The sequence below is a fragment of the Callionymus lyra genome, chromosome 1 (assembly GCF_982586985.1).
Source record: "Callionymus lyra chromosome 1, fCalLyr1.hap1.1, whole genome shotgun sequence".
NCBI classification, from domain to species: domain Eukaryota; kingdom Metazoa; phylum Chordata; class Actinopteri; order Syngnathiformes; family Callionymidae; genus Callionymus; species Callionymus lyra.
Window position 1 is genome coordinate 52,278,589 of NC_141818.1, and position 19,459 is coordinate 52,298,047.

A 19,459-nucleotide genomic window follows, 5' to 3' on the forward strand; every position below is an offset into this window, starting at 1 on the left:
CGACTAATGTTTATTTTATTTTATGATTATTTCCAGAGTAATCTGTTCCTTTTAGAGTTCTAGACAAAAATGTTTGTTCATTTTAATGTAGCGACTGGAGCTCAGTTGTCTTCGTATTCGTCCAAAAATACACTTAAAAACATCCAAATATCTTCATACCGCTCGTCTGTAACGTCCATCTTGTACTGAAGCCTCGACATGAGAAGAATTGCTATTAAAAATCAATAACAAAGTCTCAGCAGTTAGCCTAGCAGCTAGCTTTTACATCATTTATCATTGAAAATATACACTTGTGTCATTTTTTTCTGAACAATTCGGAGCATATTTGCAATGTGCTAAATCATTAGCATTGTAGCTATAAGCTAAGTAAAGGAAGAAGAATACATTAATTAATTAAATATGGATGTGAATTGAAGAAGGTAATCCTAAATTGAATGTAGAAGAAGTTTTCAGATAAACTATTTATAATAACCAACATTCGGAGATATTTAGTAAGTTGTTAGCTTCATGCTAACATGGTTGCAATTTACAGTAATTTAGCTTATATATAATTTATCATCAATATATCGCCTTATTTAAGTTTTATTACGAACAATTCTTCTCATGTCAAGGCTTCAATCCAAGATGGACGTTACAGACGAGTAGTTTGGAGGTATTTGGATCTTTTTAAGTGTCTTTTTGGACGAAGACAACTGAGTTCTAGTCACTACATTAAAATGAACAAACATTTTTTGTCTATAACTCTAAAAAGAACAGAATACTCTGAGAAGAATGAGTGAAGTTCAAGATTCAGAAAAATATTTTTTAATAGAAACAACAGTGTAACAGAAGAAATAATGATGAAAAATACTACAATAAACATTTTATTCTTGTAGGACAAACACCTGATAATAAAGAGATAATGTCGAGGTTCCATCTGTTGGTTCATCTGCGTCACAAGCACTTAAATCTATGTTTGAATCCCAAAGATTAAATTCAAAATTGATTTTCTGATCAGAAAATTCAAGGTCAACCACATTTCCATTTAAAGTCATGAGGTGAACCTTGTAGTAGTAAAATTTGCCAAATATATATCAGTTTAATAAATATTATTATCTATAGTTCTATTTTTATTTATTGACTTTAAGTCATATTTAAACTTTTGTATTTTGTATGTATTTTTTCAGAGTAAAATATACAACACAACTATGAATGAGTTTGAAAATGTACTTTTTTAAAATTATATTTAACTGCGTATTCGTGGAAAAACCTTCTATTTCTAATCAGAAAATGTCTAATATTGTACAGGATTTGTTTTTGTGGTGTTGACAGTATAGAACAAAAAAAATAAGAATATTGAAATAAATATACATGAAATATAATTAGATTAATAGAATACAATGTATTAAAATAACAATATAAGTATCACAATTTAATAATAAAATCAATTTAATATATATTAAATTAAATAAAGTTCATGACAACAGACGGTTACAGTTATTGAACCGTGATGTTCCGGTTATGCTTAAACTTGTGAAAATAACTACATTAGTTTTGCTCTACAAACTGCTCCTTTTAAAGTAAATACATTTTAACCTTTAATCTGATTTTCTCGTTCAGTTGTTTCACCTTTTAAATATGTAGGTTAAACGGGCAAAAATACTCACCAAGATAAAGATTTCGTTCGGTCATTATTATCATATAGTGCTTGAAAAACTGCAAGAATGAATCTCACAGCGACGTAAACCTGCAGCAAAGTCAATGATTGACTAGTTTCAGTTACATATATATTATATTTATTACCTCACCAGGGTTAAGTGTCTGCCTTGAACTGATAAATCCAGTTTTTATCAATGATGAGATATCTTAAAATAAACGGTGTGACGTATCAAAGTTGCGATCACACGTCGATCAAAGCCTTTTTAAGACATTTTAATTCAAGATAAGAATAATCTTATCGTTGAGAGAACTTCCACGCTCTGGACACTAGAGGGCAGTAGTTTGTCGAGAGCATACATTGAAAGATGAACCCCCCCCCCCCCACACACACACACACACACACACACACACACACACACACACACACACACACACACACACACACACACACACACACACACACAAACACACACGTTATATTTTACATTCATCATCCAGACAAAAAAAAATCATGTAGTTTCCTGTACTAGATATGATCGACTTTCATATTACTCTGTGTTTTCTACGTTAATATCTTAACCAATGGGTTAAAATTATCTTTTTTATTTTATTTATTTTTAATCATCTGATTTTGTAAGAGCTCTGACGCTTTCCAATGCCCTCATTGGACAAAAACCGCACCACGTGACAACCGCACCGGAAGCGCATCGGCAGCGTTTATTTCATTTCGGGGCAGATATTAGAGCCGTTTGTATTAAAAGGGGTTTGTTTTGTGTGTTTTTCTTTCACGCGGAGGACAGTCGGGGGGAAATGCTCGCGTTTCCGATGCAGGGCTGCAGCTCTGCGGTTGATTTAAAGCTGTTATTGTGATATTATTGTGTGTCACCTTCTAAAGGAGGCTAAGGTACGTTAGCATGTTAACATCGTCACTTCCTGTTCCTGTCTCTTTATTCACCGGTTCACGTTCATCCTGTCATGTCCATTGACACGATCCGTTATAATAATAATACTTGTTTATTATTAGCTGTCACAAGCCTTGGCCAGGGTAATAACGGCGGGGACACTCTAGCGCCATCTTGCGGATGCGATTCGAAGACTCACCAAACCGGAAGTAAATACCGGAGGTCGTCATGGGGAGCAAAGTCAGTTCCAAAATGGCGGCGCCCACCGCCCGAGTGATCCAGGTACGTGTTTATCGTGCTCGTTGTTGACGTTAAATGTCACCGACGTGTGTGTTTGGTGTTCTTTAGAAGTGTGTGACGCTTGTTTCGTTTAGTGTGTGTTTCTGGGACGTGTGTCGTGGTCTGTCAGGACGACGGTACCCTTGTTGACGTCCTTGTTTGTCGCTTCACGACACCTATATTTGGAATAACATTCTTTGTTTTAAAACAGTCCATTTTTAATGGGTTTGTGTTATAAGTTGTACCCATTAGTAAGTTGTGTTGTGATGACAGCGACAACATTTGAAACTACACGTCTGTATTATTTGTCGTTTGAAAACATTCAGATAAAACATAGTAATTCCATATATATGGGTTTAATAGTATTTTACTATGTCACGCTTCAGATGAATGTGTTGATAGAAAATCAAGATATTGAGATTTAGTTTTAATTCGTTTTTTGAAAGTTGACATCTTAACTTGACATGTATTGAATAAACACTCTTTTTTTGGACCTGTTTAATTCTGTCGTTACAGACAAAAACAGCTAAAAACAAAGATGCGACCTGTTTGAAGTAATTGTTAAGTACACATAAATACACTTGTTTGCAGTTTTCCTTTGCAGCAGGAGGTTACCGTGTAGTTTGTGGTTACTTAGTTTTAGCTAAATTACTTATTTTTGTATTAATCTTGACCAAAATAGCATATTTACAAGAGTCACATACTAATATGACTATGAAGAAAATATTGTTCTCCTCGAAATAATTTAAGACGGTATTCATTGTTACAACAGAAATTAAGTAAGTAAGTTATTTATATAGCGCTTTTCCAGACCAGGGTCACAAAGCGCTTAAACAATCAAAACAATACTCACTAAAATATATACTGTAAAGGTCAAGATAAAACTGATAACACAACAGGAGTTCCAGAAAATCAAGGAAAAGCCTGAACAAATAAGAACGTCTTAAGATGTTTCTTGAAGGAGTCAGTAGACTCTGACCATGAATAGTCGTTTGAAAACATTCAGATAAAACATAGTAATTCCATATATATGGGTTTAATAGTATTTTACTATGTCACGCTTCAGATGAATGTGTTGATAGAAAATCAAGATATTGAGATTTAGTTTTAATTCGTTTTTTGAAAGTTGACATCTTAACTTGACATGTATTGAATTCAAAATTGAATAAACACTCATTTTTTGGACCTGTTTAATTCTGTCGTTACAGACAAAAACAGCTAAAAACAAAGATGCACGACCTGTTTGAACTAATTGTTAAGTACACATAAATACACTTGTTTGCAGTTTTCCTTTGCAGCAGGAGGTTACCGTGTAGTTTGTGGTTACTTAGTTTTAGCTAAATTACTTATTTTTGTATTAATCTTGACCAAAATAGCATATTTACAAGAGTCACATACTAATATGACTATGAAGTAAATATTGTTCTCCTCGAAATAATTTAAGACGGTATTCATTGTTACAACAGAAATTAAGTAAGTAAGTAATTTATATAGCGCTTTTCCAGACCAGGGTCACAAAGCGCTTAAACAATCAAAACAATACTCACTAAAATATATACTGTAAAGGTCAAGATAAAACTGATAACACAACAGGAGTTCCAGAAAATCAAGGAAAAGCCTGAACAAATAAGAACGTCTTAAGATGTTTCTTAAAGGAGTCAGTAGACTCTGACCATGAATAGATCTGAAAGTAAGAACCAACATTTTAAAATGATCCTGAAAGAAACTGGCAGCCAGTGAAGAGTTTGAAGGATCGGAGAATATATTTTTCTCTCTCTGCTCGCCCTGGTGTCAAATGCCTCTGGTGGTCCCGACTGGGCCGCAAATACTTTCAAGTTCTCTATGTGGTCGACATGTTTTCTAGCTGTATCTGAGGAAATGTCTTTTTTTCGTTCTTTTTCAGATGTTTTGTAAGAAACCGGTTTCTGTGTTCAGTTGTTTTTTAACAGTTAAAAAAGGCTGACTTTGTGTGTAAATTGTATAAAAAGTAATTGGATTGACATTTAAAAAAATAAATAAACCTCTTGACTGTTTCAGGCTGTGCGACCTCACGCTCCTCTCATCAAGTTCCCTAATAGAGAAGGCTTCTCAAGGCCAAATGGTGAGACCATTTATCTAAAGACTTTGTCGAGATAAATATTAAAAAATTGGTCGAATGAATCCAAGTCTGAAAGACCAAAATTCAATCGGATTTGATAAAACCACAGAGAACACGTTTGTTTGAAGCCTAGAATGATGTTCTCTGGCACAGAACTCCACAGCGAGAATAACAAGTGATGCATGATGTTGACGAGGGCTGCACGATATTGGAAATATGCGTCTTGAATTGCGATATCGATATTAATGCGATATTTTTTTCTTTCACATAAAAATGTAGCCTCGTGCAGGTGTACTGTAGTGAAGGTCAAAACGGATTTTTCCTAAGTGTGAGTACCGGGGGTTTAGAGAAGTAAACGATGCAATATTTCCCTTTTGTTTATTTCTGCGCTTCGGTGTCGACATAATGGTAGAAAAATATCTCTTCTAACGCTCAGACTCGCGGGACTTGCATCGGTTTCCTGCGAAACTGAGCGACATCAGAGAGGAGCCGCCGGCGCGTCGTGATATCACCAAATCAATAATAAATCCACCTCCTTGTACACACACACATAACACTTTATAAATGACGCTAACAACTTAGCGCGTTAGCATACGGTGAAGACGCACACATAACACTTTATAAATGACGCTAACAACTTAGCGCGTTAGCATACGGTGAAGACGGACAGGTTTGTTCGGAAGTTCACGATCTTCTAAGAAAACAACTGAGACGAGATGAAAAGTTCTTACAATATGTTGCTTTAACAAAGGAGGTTGAAAGAGACGAGTGACTGGATCACTAGTGTTTGACTAGATCATAAGTTAGTATTACTTCACTGGATCACTAGTGTTTGACTAGATCATAAGTTAGTATTACTTCACTGGATCACTAGTGTTTGACTAGATCATAAGTAAGTATTACTTCACTGGATCACTAGTGTTTGACTAGATCATAAGTTAGTATTACTTCACTGGATCACTAGTGTTTGACTAGATCATAAGTTAGTATTACTTCACTGGATCACTAGTGTTTGACTAGATCATAAGTTAGTATTACTTCACTGTATATACTGAGCCCATTAAAGCAGCACGCCAGCAAGATGCGTTACCATAGCAACCGAGCCTAGCAACACACAGTTCAGACAGACGGAGACGTAAACAACAACAAGACATAGAAGTACAAATTGACAACTTTACAGAAAATTACACTGATTGGTTGAAGTGTGCATTTATGAAATGCTTGATTTATATAATTAAAAATAATAAATGCGATGCATATCACACGTGCCAATATCGTGATATCGATATTTTCCCAATATATCGTGCAGCCCTAATGATGACAATCTAATCATTGTCTTCTTGTATCCTCTTCTAGTTGGAGAAGCCTTGAAATCACTAGCACTTGTCCTTCCACAACAAACCTCGGCGCCGATAGCAAAAAGTCAGGTACCCTTGACCCCCCTCCCGGGCACGCCCGACACCCTGGCCTCCATACAAGTGCTGCCCGCGAGGTACCGGCGGAGACTGGTGACGGCGGAAGAAATGGACTTTATTCAGGTCAGTTTAATGACCGTGTAATGTAAGGCGGGACTTATGTTGGAACTTTAAAACATATGTAGCTTTGAAAGTTTGACAGGAAACGGCACACGAGAGAAATGATGATGATGATGACGATGATCTGAAGGAGCGTCAGTCCACACAGAAGAGAGTAGACCGTTGATCTGGAAGATGTTGTTGTTGAGATGTTTGCCAGGAAGTGTTCAGAGCTCTGCTGGCATCTAGCTCCTCTAGAAAGTCATCCTTCTTTCTCCCTTTGGTCGACATGTTCAATGATTTGTCTTGTCTGTGTCCAACTGAGACGTTCATGTTGATACTGTGAGGAAAAATGACATAAAAACAATCGCCATCATGATGTTTGATATCAGTCACTCGCTAACCATCCCACTTGTGACGCAACTTAAAAGACCACATAGGGAGCTCGTGAAGTACACACACCATTTTGGCTGTTTTTGTATTTCATCATGTTTTTTTTAGTTTTAAAATAATCATCAACGTTGATCATTGTGTATGTTTGTAGAAGTCTTCACACTGATGAACTACATTTGCATTGATTCATGTTCCGATTAGGATGTTGGTTTGTGTCGTCATATTGTGTATCTGGGAGTCGCTTTTTGAAGAAGTTTCTGTAGCTCATAGAGTGCAAAAGTAATGGAGAAGTAATCATCATTTTTCAGTTTACATCATAGTAAACATTGGTATTCACTTTCTGGTCGGTTTGCTCAATTGGTAGCAGCTAAACATTTTTGTAGGTTTGAGGACATGAAGTTTCGCTGGTTTGAGTCCCGTTTTTTGTTATTTTTAAAATATCTTTTTCTTTGCCGTATATTTGTGTGTTTGTGATAATTTGGTAGAAAGTATCTCTGTTGTTCTGGTGCAGACGACACGTTGTTTTCCTACGTACGTCAGAGTATAATTGAAACGTGTTTTAATTTGTATCTAAACAAGGAGCATAATTAACATTATTATCCATCATTAGATTAAAGTGTTGATTTTCCACATGTAATGTAAAGCACAGGCAGGAAAAGATCATCACCTAGAATATTTTTCTACCAGCCGCTACTGGTTTGGTGCACTACTTATCTCAGCCATCTGAGGGCAGATGTGAGTAAGTTTAGAAAAGTAAGGTAATGTACCACAATCCGTGTTCCGTCAAGTTAACTTAGAAAAATAAGCCTGGAAATTATTAAAAGTGAACTAAAGGTCCGTCCATGAATGTAATGCCTTCATTAAACGGGTCTGCGGTGCAAAAATACAACTGCGTTCATTTCCTTTTTCTTCCAGCGCGGCGGACCAGAGTGACGCAGCTTCTCTCGACTACAAACTCTCCGGCCGTTTGTCTTCGATCCCGTCTTTCAGCACAAAAACCTGTCAACGCAATATAGAATAAAGTATTTACACCGTCTGGCTGAATCTGGTTGTTTTTCGTAAACACGGTTACCATGACGACGAGCCATCAAAAAACCATCAGTCTGAACTTCATTCTAGTCCTTTATTGTTGCCACATGCTCTAGAAGGACATCAAGACCGAGGCGTTACACGTGAGCGTCGCGAGGACGACTTGAGATGATCGGCTGCTCGTCGACGATGAAGGGGGGTTCGGACCGTCAGGATTGTCGTAATGTCTCTATGAGAGGAGCAGCGAGAAGAGGCTGGAGATTAAATAAATATACATCCACCTCTGAGACGAACGGATGACGTGGATCACGGACGAGCTTCACCAAACTGGAACACAGGAATGCACTGGAACATGGAACTATTACTTCACATTTATCGACTTTTTCCGTCCGTGGCCCGTCAGTCGCCGGGATCTTCCAGTTCCTCAAAGGCGGGCAGGAAGTCGGCGATGGTGTCCACCACGTAGTCCGGCACCATGTCGTGGTTGCGCGGCGGGTCGCTGTCCCGGTACTCCTGCGCCTCCTCCATCTGGGAGATGCCGGTGAGGGTCAGCATGGTGTCCAGGCCGCAGTTGGACCCGAACAGCATGTCCGTCTCCAGGCGGTCGCCCACCATCAGGCACTGGGCCGGGTCCACGCCCCGGAACTGGCTGGAGATGCACTCGAACATGAAGCGGCTGGGTTTGCCGATCACCGTGGCCTTGCGACCCGAGGCGACCTCCAGGGCTGCGGTGAGGGAACCAGAACCTGGTGCAGGAGAGGGAAGAGAATCAGTGACGCCAAACTTCACAGAACCCTGCTCTAACTCTACTCTAAGGGAGTGAAAAAATAAGAAAATATCCATACGCTTAGTACACTCAGTGATGACTGAGGACGAGAGGATACAGTGAGTCCAGCAGCTTTTGAAGCTGATGTTTGGACATATTTTCGTTTGAAAACAAATTAAAGTAGTTACGACTTCGTCAAGAGTCATGTGGTCTGTAAATACTACAACACCAGAGTCAAGTACTGGACAATACTACACATATATACTTTTTACTACACTATCACAACACCAGAGTCAAGTACTGGACAATACTACACATATATACTTGTTACTACACTATCACAACACCAGAGTCAAGTACTGGACAATACTACAAATATATACTTGTTACTACACTATCACAACACCAGGGTCAAGTACTCGACAATACTACACATATATACTTGTTACTACACTATCACAACACCAGAGTCAAGTACTCAACAATACTACACACATATATACTTGTTACTACACTATCACAACACCAGAGTCAAGTACTGGACAATACTACACGTATATACTTGTTACTACACTATCACAACACCAGAGTCAAGTACTGGACAATACTACACGTATATACTTGTTACTACACTATCACAACACCAGAGTCAAGTACTGGACAATACTACACATATATACTTGTTACTACACTATCACAACACCAGAGTCAAGTACTCGACAATACTACACATATATACTTGTTACTACACTATCACAACACCAGAGTCAAGTACTCGACAATACTACACATATATACTTGTTACTACACTATCACAACACCAGAGTCAAGTACTCGACAATACTACAAATATATCCTTGTTACTACACGATCACTATATATTGTATGGTTGACACTGTGCGTCTTGATTGACAGACTCTTGACGACACACTCCTACACTCGACTGTATAACAGCTGCTGCAGACTTGGACGAGTCTTTCGCCTGAAGGTCGTTTGGAGGACACACTTTCTAAACCCCCTTCAGCGGGAGAACGACTGTCAACATCAGTGAGTGACAACAATCAGGAGATTAATTGCCGACAACTCATTTGGAGATAATCACTGTGGGCTCACGAGGGGGATTAACTCAATGTTTGCAGACGCGCTGGTGCTGCAAGATCCCCAAAGTTGGGACGAGGAAAGAAAAGTGAGACTTTTTGACAAAATAATGGAAGAGAAACGATGAGAAAAAGATCAGGGTCGTGATGACGTTTCATGGCGGGGATTTAGGACAGCAGCGGCTCAGCTTCAATGGAGGGTTGACGGTTCGAATCCTGGTTGAATTAATTGCGGTTTCTGTGAAAAGCTAAGCCACAAAAAAGAAAATGGTCATCCAAAGAGTAAAGAGTGTGGTTGGCTCCAGAAATAAGGACAGGGCTTCAAACACATATCCACTGGAGAAACCGCCAAAGAACATCTGGAAGCAGGAACACCAGGAGGACAGAGACCAAGACCTGGATCCAAGATCAAAGGAGAGCCAGTGTCTACAGAGGATGGACCGAGTGGATTATAGTCCACATGCTGGTCTGAGATGAGCTCAGGATGCCTGACAATATGACGCGTTTACATTCTCCCAGATGAACAAAACCAAAAGTAAGTAAGTAATTTTTATTTGTATAGTGCTTTTCCAGACCAGGGTCACAAAGCGCTTAAACAATCAAAACAATATTCAATAAAGTTTATACTTTAAAGATCAAGTTTTGTGTGACGACTATGACCAGGTGAATCACACGTGTCGGCGAAGCTCAAGATGTTGTGGAAGAAATCGTGTCCGAGATCCTTTCTAACCAAACGGGCTCCGGTAAAGACGATCAAGAAACATTTGAGTTCTAAACATGTTTGCCTCTTCTCTCCGTCTACTTCTGGACTCGTCCGGTTTCCCTCTCGCAGTCCGCCTCCACCCTGAGTGAGAGGCTGTCGTCTCCTGAGGTGACCTGGTGTCCTCACCTGAGTGCAGCTGCACTGCGCCTCGTGTCAGACGGGATTTATCCCAGCGTCCTGCCACGCTGTCGGGTCTGGGATCAGGAGTGGACGGTGATCAAAGGTGCGGAGATACTCAATACTAGAGTTAAAAACCGGATTTAACGTGTTTCTTTCTCAGCCATAAGAAACATTTGTCACTTTAAAAAAAAGTTTAAGAGCTTAAAAAGATTTTATGAGCTAAATGATGAGTCAAGTCATTGCACAGTGTAACAGGATTTATCTGCTTTCTTTTTGTTGTTAAGAGCAGGTTAAACCTCACGACCTTGTGACACATTAAATATAATACATTTGATCAGTTTTTCTCAAATGTAGTGTTAAATAAAATACATTTTAACTTGCAAGAGTAGATTGCGGTAACACTAACCAACCTGTAACCATTTGTAGAATTTAAAAAATCAGAATCATCGTTTGGTAACTACCTTTAAACTAGCAAACCTATATTTTCTTACACAGGTTAAAGGAATCTTTTTTTATTCAATATTCATTCATGTAATCTATAGCAGAATAATCATATAATCTTGTGTGTTATGAATCGGTAAAGATGGATTTTCTGTATGAAAAATGTGTCACAATAACATGGGATCGATGCCTAAAGTGTGAAAATATTTAAAAGTTAGGAGGAAATGGCACTAGTTTTGTAGAAAGACCCCTGTCACACTTCATCCACTCGGATGAGAACCATGGTCTCAGACTTGGATGCAGGTCACCGCAGACGATCCTTCACGCAGAGTCTGGTTCTGCTCAAGGTTTCTGCCTGTTATAAAGAGTTTTATCCTCACAGCTTTCCCACATAGTGATTCACACGGACCCGTTTTTCTTTTCTCTTATATAGTTTTATTTAAACAGTCGTGTTTGTGTTTGAAGGCTTAGAAACCAAATACAAACAAAGATTGTGGTCGTCAGCAATTATGAAGAAATGATTAAAAACCAAATAGGTAGTTATGCTAGATTTATCGCCCAAGAATTAAAGCATTAAAAACATCACAATGATATTATATTTTGAATTAGTTTGGCCTTTGACTAGCTCAGGGATGGACATTGGAATTTCCTCAGGGGCCACATAACGTACTACGACTGCTACCGCGAGACTACAAGAAACAAGGCAATCAGAATTTTAAAAATAATAATATAAAAGGGACATTCCTAACTAAGTTTTATTCTTATTTGGTTCCATTTTATCGTTTTAATGAATTTTCTTTAAAGACTCCTAAGACAATAAAAAGACATGTTTATTTGTTCAGGCTTTTCCTTGATTATCTGTGACTCCTGTTGTGTTATCAGTTTTATCTTGACCTTTAAACTATATACTTTATTGAATATTGTTTTGATTGTTAAAGCGCTTTGAGCAGTGGTCTGGAAAAGCGCTATACAAATAAAAATTACTTACTTAATAACTTACATGGTCAGCAAAAGGTGCTTTACAGATAATAATAACTGACTTATGTTTCATATATTTAAAAAAATATAATGCATCAACTTCCTAAACGTGGTATAATGCGAGAAAATTGGTTGTTTAATATTCCATTTATTATAAATTATATTTTTAAGTGCGATATAAAATAATGCTTTCCCAAAATATAAACAAACCCATAAAATAACCAATTAAAAATAAAAAGGTTAAACTAGACCTTGTAAACGTTTCTACACCGTTATATTTAAAGTACTATTGTTGACCTTTTTGCTGTGACGTGATTGTTGTGATTCAACACTTTCAATAAAGTTAAATTGAATAATTGGCGCCGTTAGCATAAACCTGTTAGCTCAAAATATTAACACACCTATAAAATAACCAATATAAAATAAAAAGATTAAACTAGACCTTGTACACGGTTCTTATTATTATTTCTTAATTATTTATTAGATTTAAAGTACTGTTGTTGACCCGTTTGCTGTGACGTGTTTGTTGTGATTCGACACTCTCAATAAAGTTTTATTGAATAATTGGCGCGGTTAGCATAAACCTGTTAGCTAGCTAGCTAGCTGCTAGCATCCGTGAACTACCCGTTTATTCCGGGTTTATCTCGAATAAAAAAAGATAATTCTGATAAAAAGGGGGTCACGTACCCGGCAGGATCCTCCCTCCGCTCAGCGGGTGCCAGGGGTCGGTGTCGGTGGCCAGGAACAGACACTCGGGGTCCTTCAGGTAACACGACGCTTTGGCCAGTTTGAGGAAAGTCAGTTTGTCGTCGTGACCCACCAGCACCGCCTTGACGTCCGCCGCCAGCTCACAGTTGAAGATGGTGGCGTCCGGCTGGTCCTCCGCCTCCTCCAGGCAGGGGACCCCCGCCTCCTGCAGCTCCCGCCGCAGCCCCTCGCAGCCCAGCACGAACACCTGTCCGCGCACCTGCACCACGTCACGCAGGTAGAGCGCCGAGCAGTAGGACGAGCTGAAGATCTGCTCCAGGACCACGTCCTCGAAGCCCAGGCGCGTGAACTTGTGCACGTAGTTCTGCCGCGGCCTGGTGCAGTTGTTGGTGACGAAGACCACCTTCTTGCCCCGGCTCATGAGGGACGAGACCACCTGGGCGGCGCCCGGGACCTCCTGCTCCCCGTGCCAGATCACGCCGTCGCAGTCGAACAGGAAGAAGTCCTTCGCCTCCAGCAGGGTCCGGAGCTGCGGACCTCGGATCTTCTGGCAGCCCTTCAAGGCTGCCATCATAGCAGCGTGTTCCTCGAGCCTGCTCCTGGAGGGGTTCTACTGGTCCCCCATGTCCGCGTCTGGGAGCTTCTGGGTCGGAAGGTAACACGCCTGAGAACCGGATCACAATGATGCAGACCTCGGTGTTACATACACGGCACATAAACACTGATGTAAGGCCCGCCCACACCGTCGCCGCCCGCCAATCACAATGTAGGGATCCAGCCAATCGGAGGCGTGAATACTCAGCCGCCCTCAGATATGTTTATTATTATTATTATTAAGCGATGACTAAAGTCAACAAAATATAAATGTACGATCATAGAATTAAATACTTATTCCATAATTATTTTTTTTAATTAATGTCAATTATTTTATTATTTTTTGCTATTACCTCACAAAATGTATATCGTTATTTAAATCTTTTTTTTTTTTTCTTCATTATTCTATAAAAGTTATTATTTCTCTATTATTAGTGTCTTGGTAAAATGTATCATTGCACTTTGTCGGAGTGGTGCTATGTGAATATTACAAAAATATGATTATAATAATATTAGAAATACTTTAAAATAATAAACCAGCTATATTTAAGTATTTATTGTTATTATAGATTATGTATTCAATAAATAATGTCCACTTTAATGGACGAGCAGAAAACCTTTATTTCCAATGTGTTAAACACAACACTGGAATTTGTTGTGGTGGCTTTGTTCAGTTCAGTTCAGTTTATTTTAAAAGGACAATGTGCAGTTACATTAAAAAGATGTCTGCACCAGATTGCAGGATACAAGAACAAAAATAAAAGTATCAGTAGTAGTTTAATAAGTATATTATATTTATTATTATATTATTATAATTATTATAATACTTATTATTATTATTATTATTGTTGTTGTTGTTGTTGTTGTTGTTGTTGTTGTTGTTGTTGTTATTATTATACTAACAGGCAAAACATTTATTAGGCCATAAAATTAAACAATATTCACAAATATATAAATATTTTAAATACATTTATATCAGTATAAATCTGGGGCAAGAGCAAAAAGGTGATTTTGGTGGAGAAAGAGTAGTACTGCATGAGTCCACTAGATAGAGCTGTAGTCCTTTGGTATGTCTACTCTAGTGGCACTATACCAACATTTCTATATTCATTTTAAAAGACTATAGATTAAAAACATTACATTTAGACAATTTGTTTTTGTATTGTGAAAAAATATTCACTTTGAAAAAGTCAAATTTTAACTTGTTGAGACTGAGGAGCTGCCTGGACCGTGTTCAAGTCATCTTTTGGACTCCGGTGAGCTACATGCTAAAGGCTAGCCCTCACTATTAGCTTGTTTAAATTACTTTAATTAACTTATTATGAAAATGTTGCTAACCTAGAATGTTTCTACTAAACCAGTCCGAGTTGCAGAGTTATTGTTCTATGTTTTCTACTGAATGTCATGGTAAATCTGTGTAGAAACGACTTTTTTTTTTTTAAAAAGGACTAGCCCCCGTGCTAACGCTAGTCGCGATTAGCATGATGAGTTAGCATCTTCCCACATGAGCCTCATTGAGGTGTTGCTAGTTAGCTGGTTAAGTTACCATCATGACAACGTGTTCAATGATGGAGACAGAGGAGGAATATATATCAGTTGATGGTAACATTGTTCTAATATAGTGAACTTGATATAAATATACCTTAATTAGTTTAGTTTTTGAATGTTCGTGTTTATATTTTTATTTATTTTAAAAGAAGAGGGAATTTATTCAGTTCATTTTACTGTTAAAAAGATAAATATTGATTGAATAAAAGTTGTTTATAAGTGTACATATTGATAAATGAGTCCATTAATGTTAAAATACAAGTTCATAAGGAATAATTCTGTTCAAATATGTGTACTGTTAAGGTGTAAACTATTTATTTACAATGAGAGGAACGGTATGTGTACTGCATCAAGATGTGTATACAGAATATGAGAGCAGGAGTAGTGAGAAAACTACGATGAATATGATAGTAATTGAATGTATTTTGTCCTCCATGTGTGTAGATCGGTTTTATTCTTCGCTGGACACGATTCTGGACCTTCGGCAGTTCAGTTGGTGAGCCAGGCACTCAAAGCTGGGAGATCAGGATCCACTCGGAAATCTGCAGATAAGAACTTTACCACAACATCTACCCGGGTAGTATTAGAATGGACAAGTTCACACACCAAACATTAGATTGAATTCTGTATTCTGATATAGTGTGTATTTGTCGTAACTAATAATATTAATCCAGTCTATCTTCTCCAAACGTTTACGTTATTAGTCATTTTTCTGCTCTCTGAAGTGCCAAAAAGTGTCTGTCCAGCCTTGACTGTTATTAGGACAACTAGTTTAAAAACACTTTAAATCAACTTAAATATATCAATATCCCTATTTGGCATAATTTCTAACATGTTTACCATTCATTGACAAAATCAGAAATCATTTGCGCGTATATTTCTGTCATGATCTACAAATGAATCTTGTCCGGATTTGTTTTATTTCATCAATATCATCTGTGGGCGACCCTCAAGAAAACTAAATATTGAAACCTTTATTTTGAAACCATTTATTGGATGGGATATTGCAGCGGGAAGACATGGAAACAACTGGAAGGTAACTAGTTTGTTTTCTGTAGTTGTTAGCCTGTTTTATAAATATATTGTATTTAAGTTTATTTATATTTTAATCAGATATTTTCTAATCTTAAAGAATGTCTGCTTCGAGGGATCAGCAAAGTATCTATCGATCCTATTCGAGGTAACTTGAAAAAAATCATATGGAGCTACAGAGTATCATGAAGGGCATTGCTGAGTGTTTAACATGATATATATGTCCTGTATTTGTATTTTTTATGTTAGTATATACTTTAAATTCATTGTCCAAGCATTATAATTAGTATATTTTATCAAATCCAACCATTTTAATTTTCTGCTTACAAATAAACATGTATTTTTGTTGTTTTACAATGTATGGGAGGAATATATTGATCTGTATAGCATTGCACTGTACATTTATTTAAACATTTTTTATCGACTTTAACCTATTAAAACCCTTTTTTTAGACCATTAACAAGCAAGCAGACGTCGGTAAACTCCGACCTTTCAGCAAGAGAAGAATATCTTGCTAGGAAAAGATAAAAGTAAAAAAAAAAAAAAGGTAGGTAAGCTAGATATACTAGAACTACAGAATTATAATTATAATTCTAGATCAGGTTAAGTCTGTAGAAAATAAATATCAAGACTCAAGAAAGTGAATCATCGCTCCTACTCTTCTGAACTCCGACAGTTTCTATCTTATTGTGACGACAATCCCTCCGTCTCTTCTTAGAGCGATAGAAACTCCTCCTCTCCACTCAGGAGACCAGTCACAGCATCTCTGCTCATCACCCGAGGATAACGGTCAAATCTGATGGTCCAGATAATCCTGGTCCTCCATCACAAGTAGCACCGTCCAGTTGTCGTTGGACAGTAGGAGGCGCCAGTGTGCTGTGTCTGGGTCCAGTGAGCGTCAGGACAGAATTCTGGGAGAAGAAGATGTGATGATGGTGATGATGGTGGAAGATCAGACTTTCTCTTCAAGAGCCAAATCATGTACTCATTGTCCCAACAAGCCAGGGAGGGCTGCTGATCAAAGTGTGTGACGTTTTCTGAGACTGGGACCACGTCAATCATCTTGAGGAGCTGACTGTCACAATCGACGGACACAAGTGGGTCCACATCATATCAGCAGCTAAACTAACATGTCGCTAACATGAGTCTAGTTCAGAAACACAAAGATGTTCAACATGAACATGTGATTTAAATGATGATATTTCAAGTGACACATTCATGTTCCTTAATGATCAGTCACTTCCTTGTCCACATGCAACAATGTTGATATTGAAGCTCCGAGACAAGCGTCACATCACACTTGTTCTCAACCTGAAGGACTTGAAGTTACACACTTGGAATCAGAAGTTTCACTTGATACCTCAACTGTCAGTCTTCAAGATCTGCTCAGAGAGAGCCTGTTATGGCAGATTCTTCGTCGACTTAATCTCCGACCAGAAGGTCCTTCAACATCTCTCTGTTCATCTCCACCATCCAGTTTAGATGCTGCACTTTGATCTTCTCACTCAACTGAGAATGTGATCTTCATTTGCACCCTTCAATTCATCTAAAACAATGAGGAAAGTCAACATTGCTGCTTCCACACCTGCACGGAGGCTCCTCACCTGCTGCTGCTGGACACCATGTTGGTGACCAGTGTTCTGGACGGACTCCAACGGTACCTAACCTGGCTAATGAGAGCGTAAACCCAGCCAGGATGGTTTTCACTCTTTCTCCACATGTCCTGACGGTTAAGGAAGATCGACAGCTCAGCTCGTAAATGTTGAAACAATGAGCCTCAGTTACGGTGTCTATGATGTTGACGAGGATTCGTGAAGTTTCTCCTCACGCCTGATTAGAACGTCCCGTTCGAGATGGCGTGCGAGCGAGAGGAACTCTGACTGACACCTGCGACCTCTGAACGCACAAAGAACAAGCGTCTCTTAATTGGTCATTATTTCCTCACTGATCTATATTTTCCTCCTCTCTGAACCCCCCACACAGATGACCTCCAGAGCGGGGTGAGAGATGACCCTGAACATCGTCACGGGGCATCAGGAGTGACCGACAGGTTGGACAAGTTTCGAGATAATCAGAACGACCCTGATACCGACGGGGACCTGAGATAAGAATCTTCAGGCAGATTTTTGGAGAAAACCTACGACCTGCAGCACGTCCAGGTCAAGAGGTCGCCGAGGTGTCAGACACAGAGTCGCTGCAGGACAAAGAAAATGTCTGAACACACTGAGAGCTGGAGAAGGTTAGGACCGATAACTGTCGGTCATGGCATGTGTGGAGATGAACCGACTCAGACCTTCTTACCAGAGAACTCGGAGGAATTAAACTCGATCACACGAGCGACCGTAACAAAATCTATATTCGTCAGGACGTACGACTTATCAGTCTTTAATTAGGGATGTTTACTGGAACGAATCTGGCGATTAGATACGTGTCATGATACAGGATCATCAGTACGATATATAGTGATAGTGTAACAAGGATATATGTGTAGTATTGTCCAGTACTTGACTCTGGTGTTGTGATAGTGTAGTAACAAGGATATATGTGTAGTATTGTCCAGTACTTGACTCTGGTGTTGTGATAGTGTAGTAACAAGGATATATGTGTAGTATTGTCCAGTACTTGACTCTGGTGTTGTGATAGTGTAGTAACAAGTATATATGTGTAGTATTGTCCAGTACTTGACTCTGGTGTTGTGATAGTGTAGTAACAAGGATATATGTGTAGTATTGTCCAGTACTTGACTCTGGTGTTGTGATAGTGTATTAACAAGGATATATGTGTAGTATTGTCCAGTACTTGACTCTGGTGTTGTGATAGTGTAGTAACAAGTATATATGTGTAGTATTGTCCTGTACTTGACTCTGGTGTTTTGATAGTGTAGTAACATAGATATATGTGTAGTATTGTCCAGTACTTGACTCTGGTGTTTTGATAGTGTAGTAACAAGGATATATGTGTAGTATTGTCCAGTACTTGACTCTGGTGTTGTGATAGTGTAATAACAAGGATATATGTGTAGTATTGTCCAGTACTTGACTCTGGTGTTGTGATAGTATAGTAACAAGGATATATGTGTCGTATTGTCCAGTACTTGACTATGGTGTTGTGATAGTGTAGTAACAAGGATATATGTGTAGTATTGTCCAGTACTTGACTCTGGTGTTGTGATAGTGTAGTAACAAGTATATATGTGTAGTATTGTCCAGTACTTGACTCTGGTGTTATGATAGTGTAGTAACAAGGATATATGTGTAGTATTGTCCAGTACTTGACTCTGGTGTTATGATAGTGTAGTAACAAGGATATATGTGTAGTATTATCCAGTACTTGACTCTGGTGTTTTGATAGTGTAGTAACAAGTATATATGTGTAGTATTGTCCAGTACTTGACTCTGGTGTTGTGATAGTGTAGTAACAAGTATATATGTGTAGTATTGTCCAGTACTTGACTCTGGTGTTTTGATAGTGTAGTAACATAGATATATGTATAGTATTGTCCAGTACTTGACTCTGGTGTTTTGATAGTGTAGTAACAAGGATATATGTGTAGTATTGT

General features: G+C 38.4%; 2 protein-coding genes across 2 annotated transcripts; one reads left to right on the forward strand and one right to left on the reverse strand.

Annotated features, from left to right (window-relative positions):
- Positions 1-2,335: 2,335 nt before the first annotated feature.
- kgd4 (alpha-ketoglutarate dehydrogenase subunit 4) lies at positions 2,336-7,860 on the forward strand. The gene is made up of 5 exons (XM_087812372.1): positions 2,336-2,542; positions 2,663-2,822; positions 4,857-4,920; positions 6,274-6,455; positions 7,740-7,860. Exons 2-5 carry the CDS (start codon positions 2,769-2,771, stop codon positions 7,755-7,757), a joined length of 318 nt encoding a protein of 105 aa, XP_087668498.1. The 5' UTR covers positions 2,336-2,542; positions 2,663-2,768; the 3' UTR covers positions 7,758-7,860.
- Positions 7,861-7,933: 73 nt separating this feature from the next.
- pdxp (pyridoxal (pyridoxine, vitamin B6) phosphatase) lies at positions 7,934-13,444 on the reverse strand. Its single transcript, XM_087812359.1, has 2 exons — positions 12,706-13,444; positions 7,934-8,599 (listed from the first exon to the last, which is right to left on the reverse strand). Exons 1-2 carry the CDS (start codon positions 13,298-13,300, stop codon positions 8,253-8,255), a joined length of 942 nt encoding a protein of 313 aa, XP_087668485.1. The 5' UTR covers positions 13,301-13,444; the 3' UTR covers positions 7,934-8,252.
- Positions 13,445-19,459: the final 6,015 nt, after the last annotated feature.

Coding starts and splice junctions, on each gene's coding strand:
- kgd4 (XM_087812372.1), top strand. CDS start 2,769: ATGGGGAGCAAAGTCAGTTCCAAAATGGCGGCGCCCACCGCCCGAGTG. Junction 2,823..4,856: donor CCACCGCCCGAGTGATCCAG/GTACGTGTTTAT, acceptor TGACTGTTTCAG/GCTGTGCGACCTCACGCTCC. Junction 4,921..6,273: donor AGGCTTCTCAAGGCCAAATG/GTGAGACCATTT, acceptor ATCCTCTTCTAG/TTGGAGAAGCCTTGAAATCA.
- pdxp (XM_087812359.1), bottom strand. CDS start 13,300: ATGATGGCAGCCTTGAAGGGCTGCCAGAAGATCCGAGGTCCGCAGCTC. Junction 8,600..12,705: donor CGGAGGGAGGATCCTGCCGG/GTACGTGACCCC, acceptor CTCCTGCACCAG/GTTCTGGTTCCCTCACCGCA.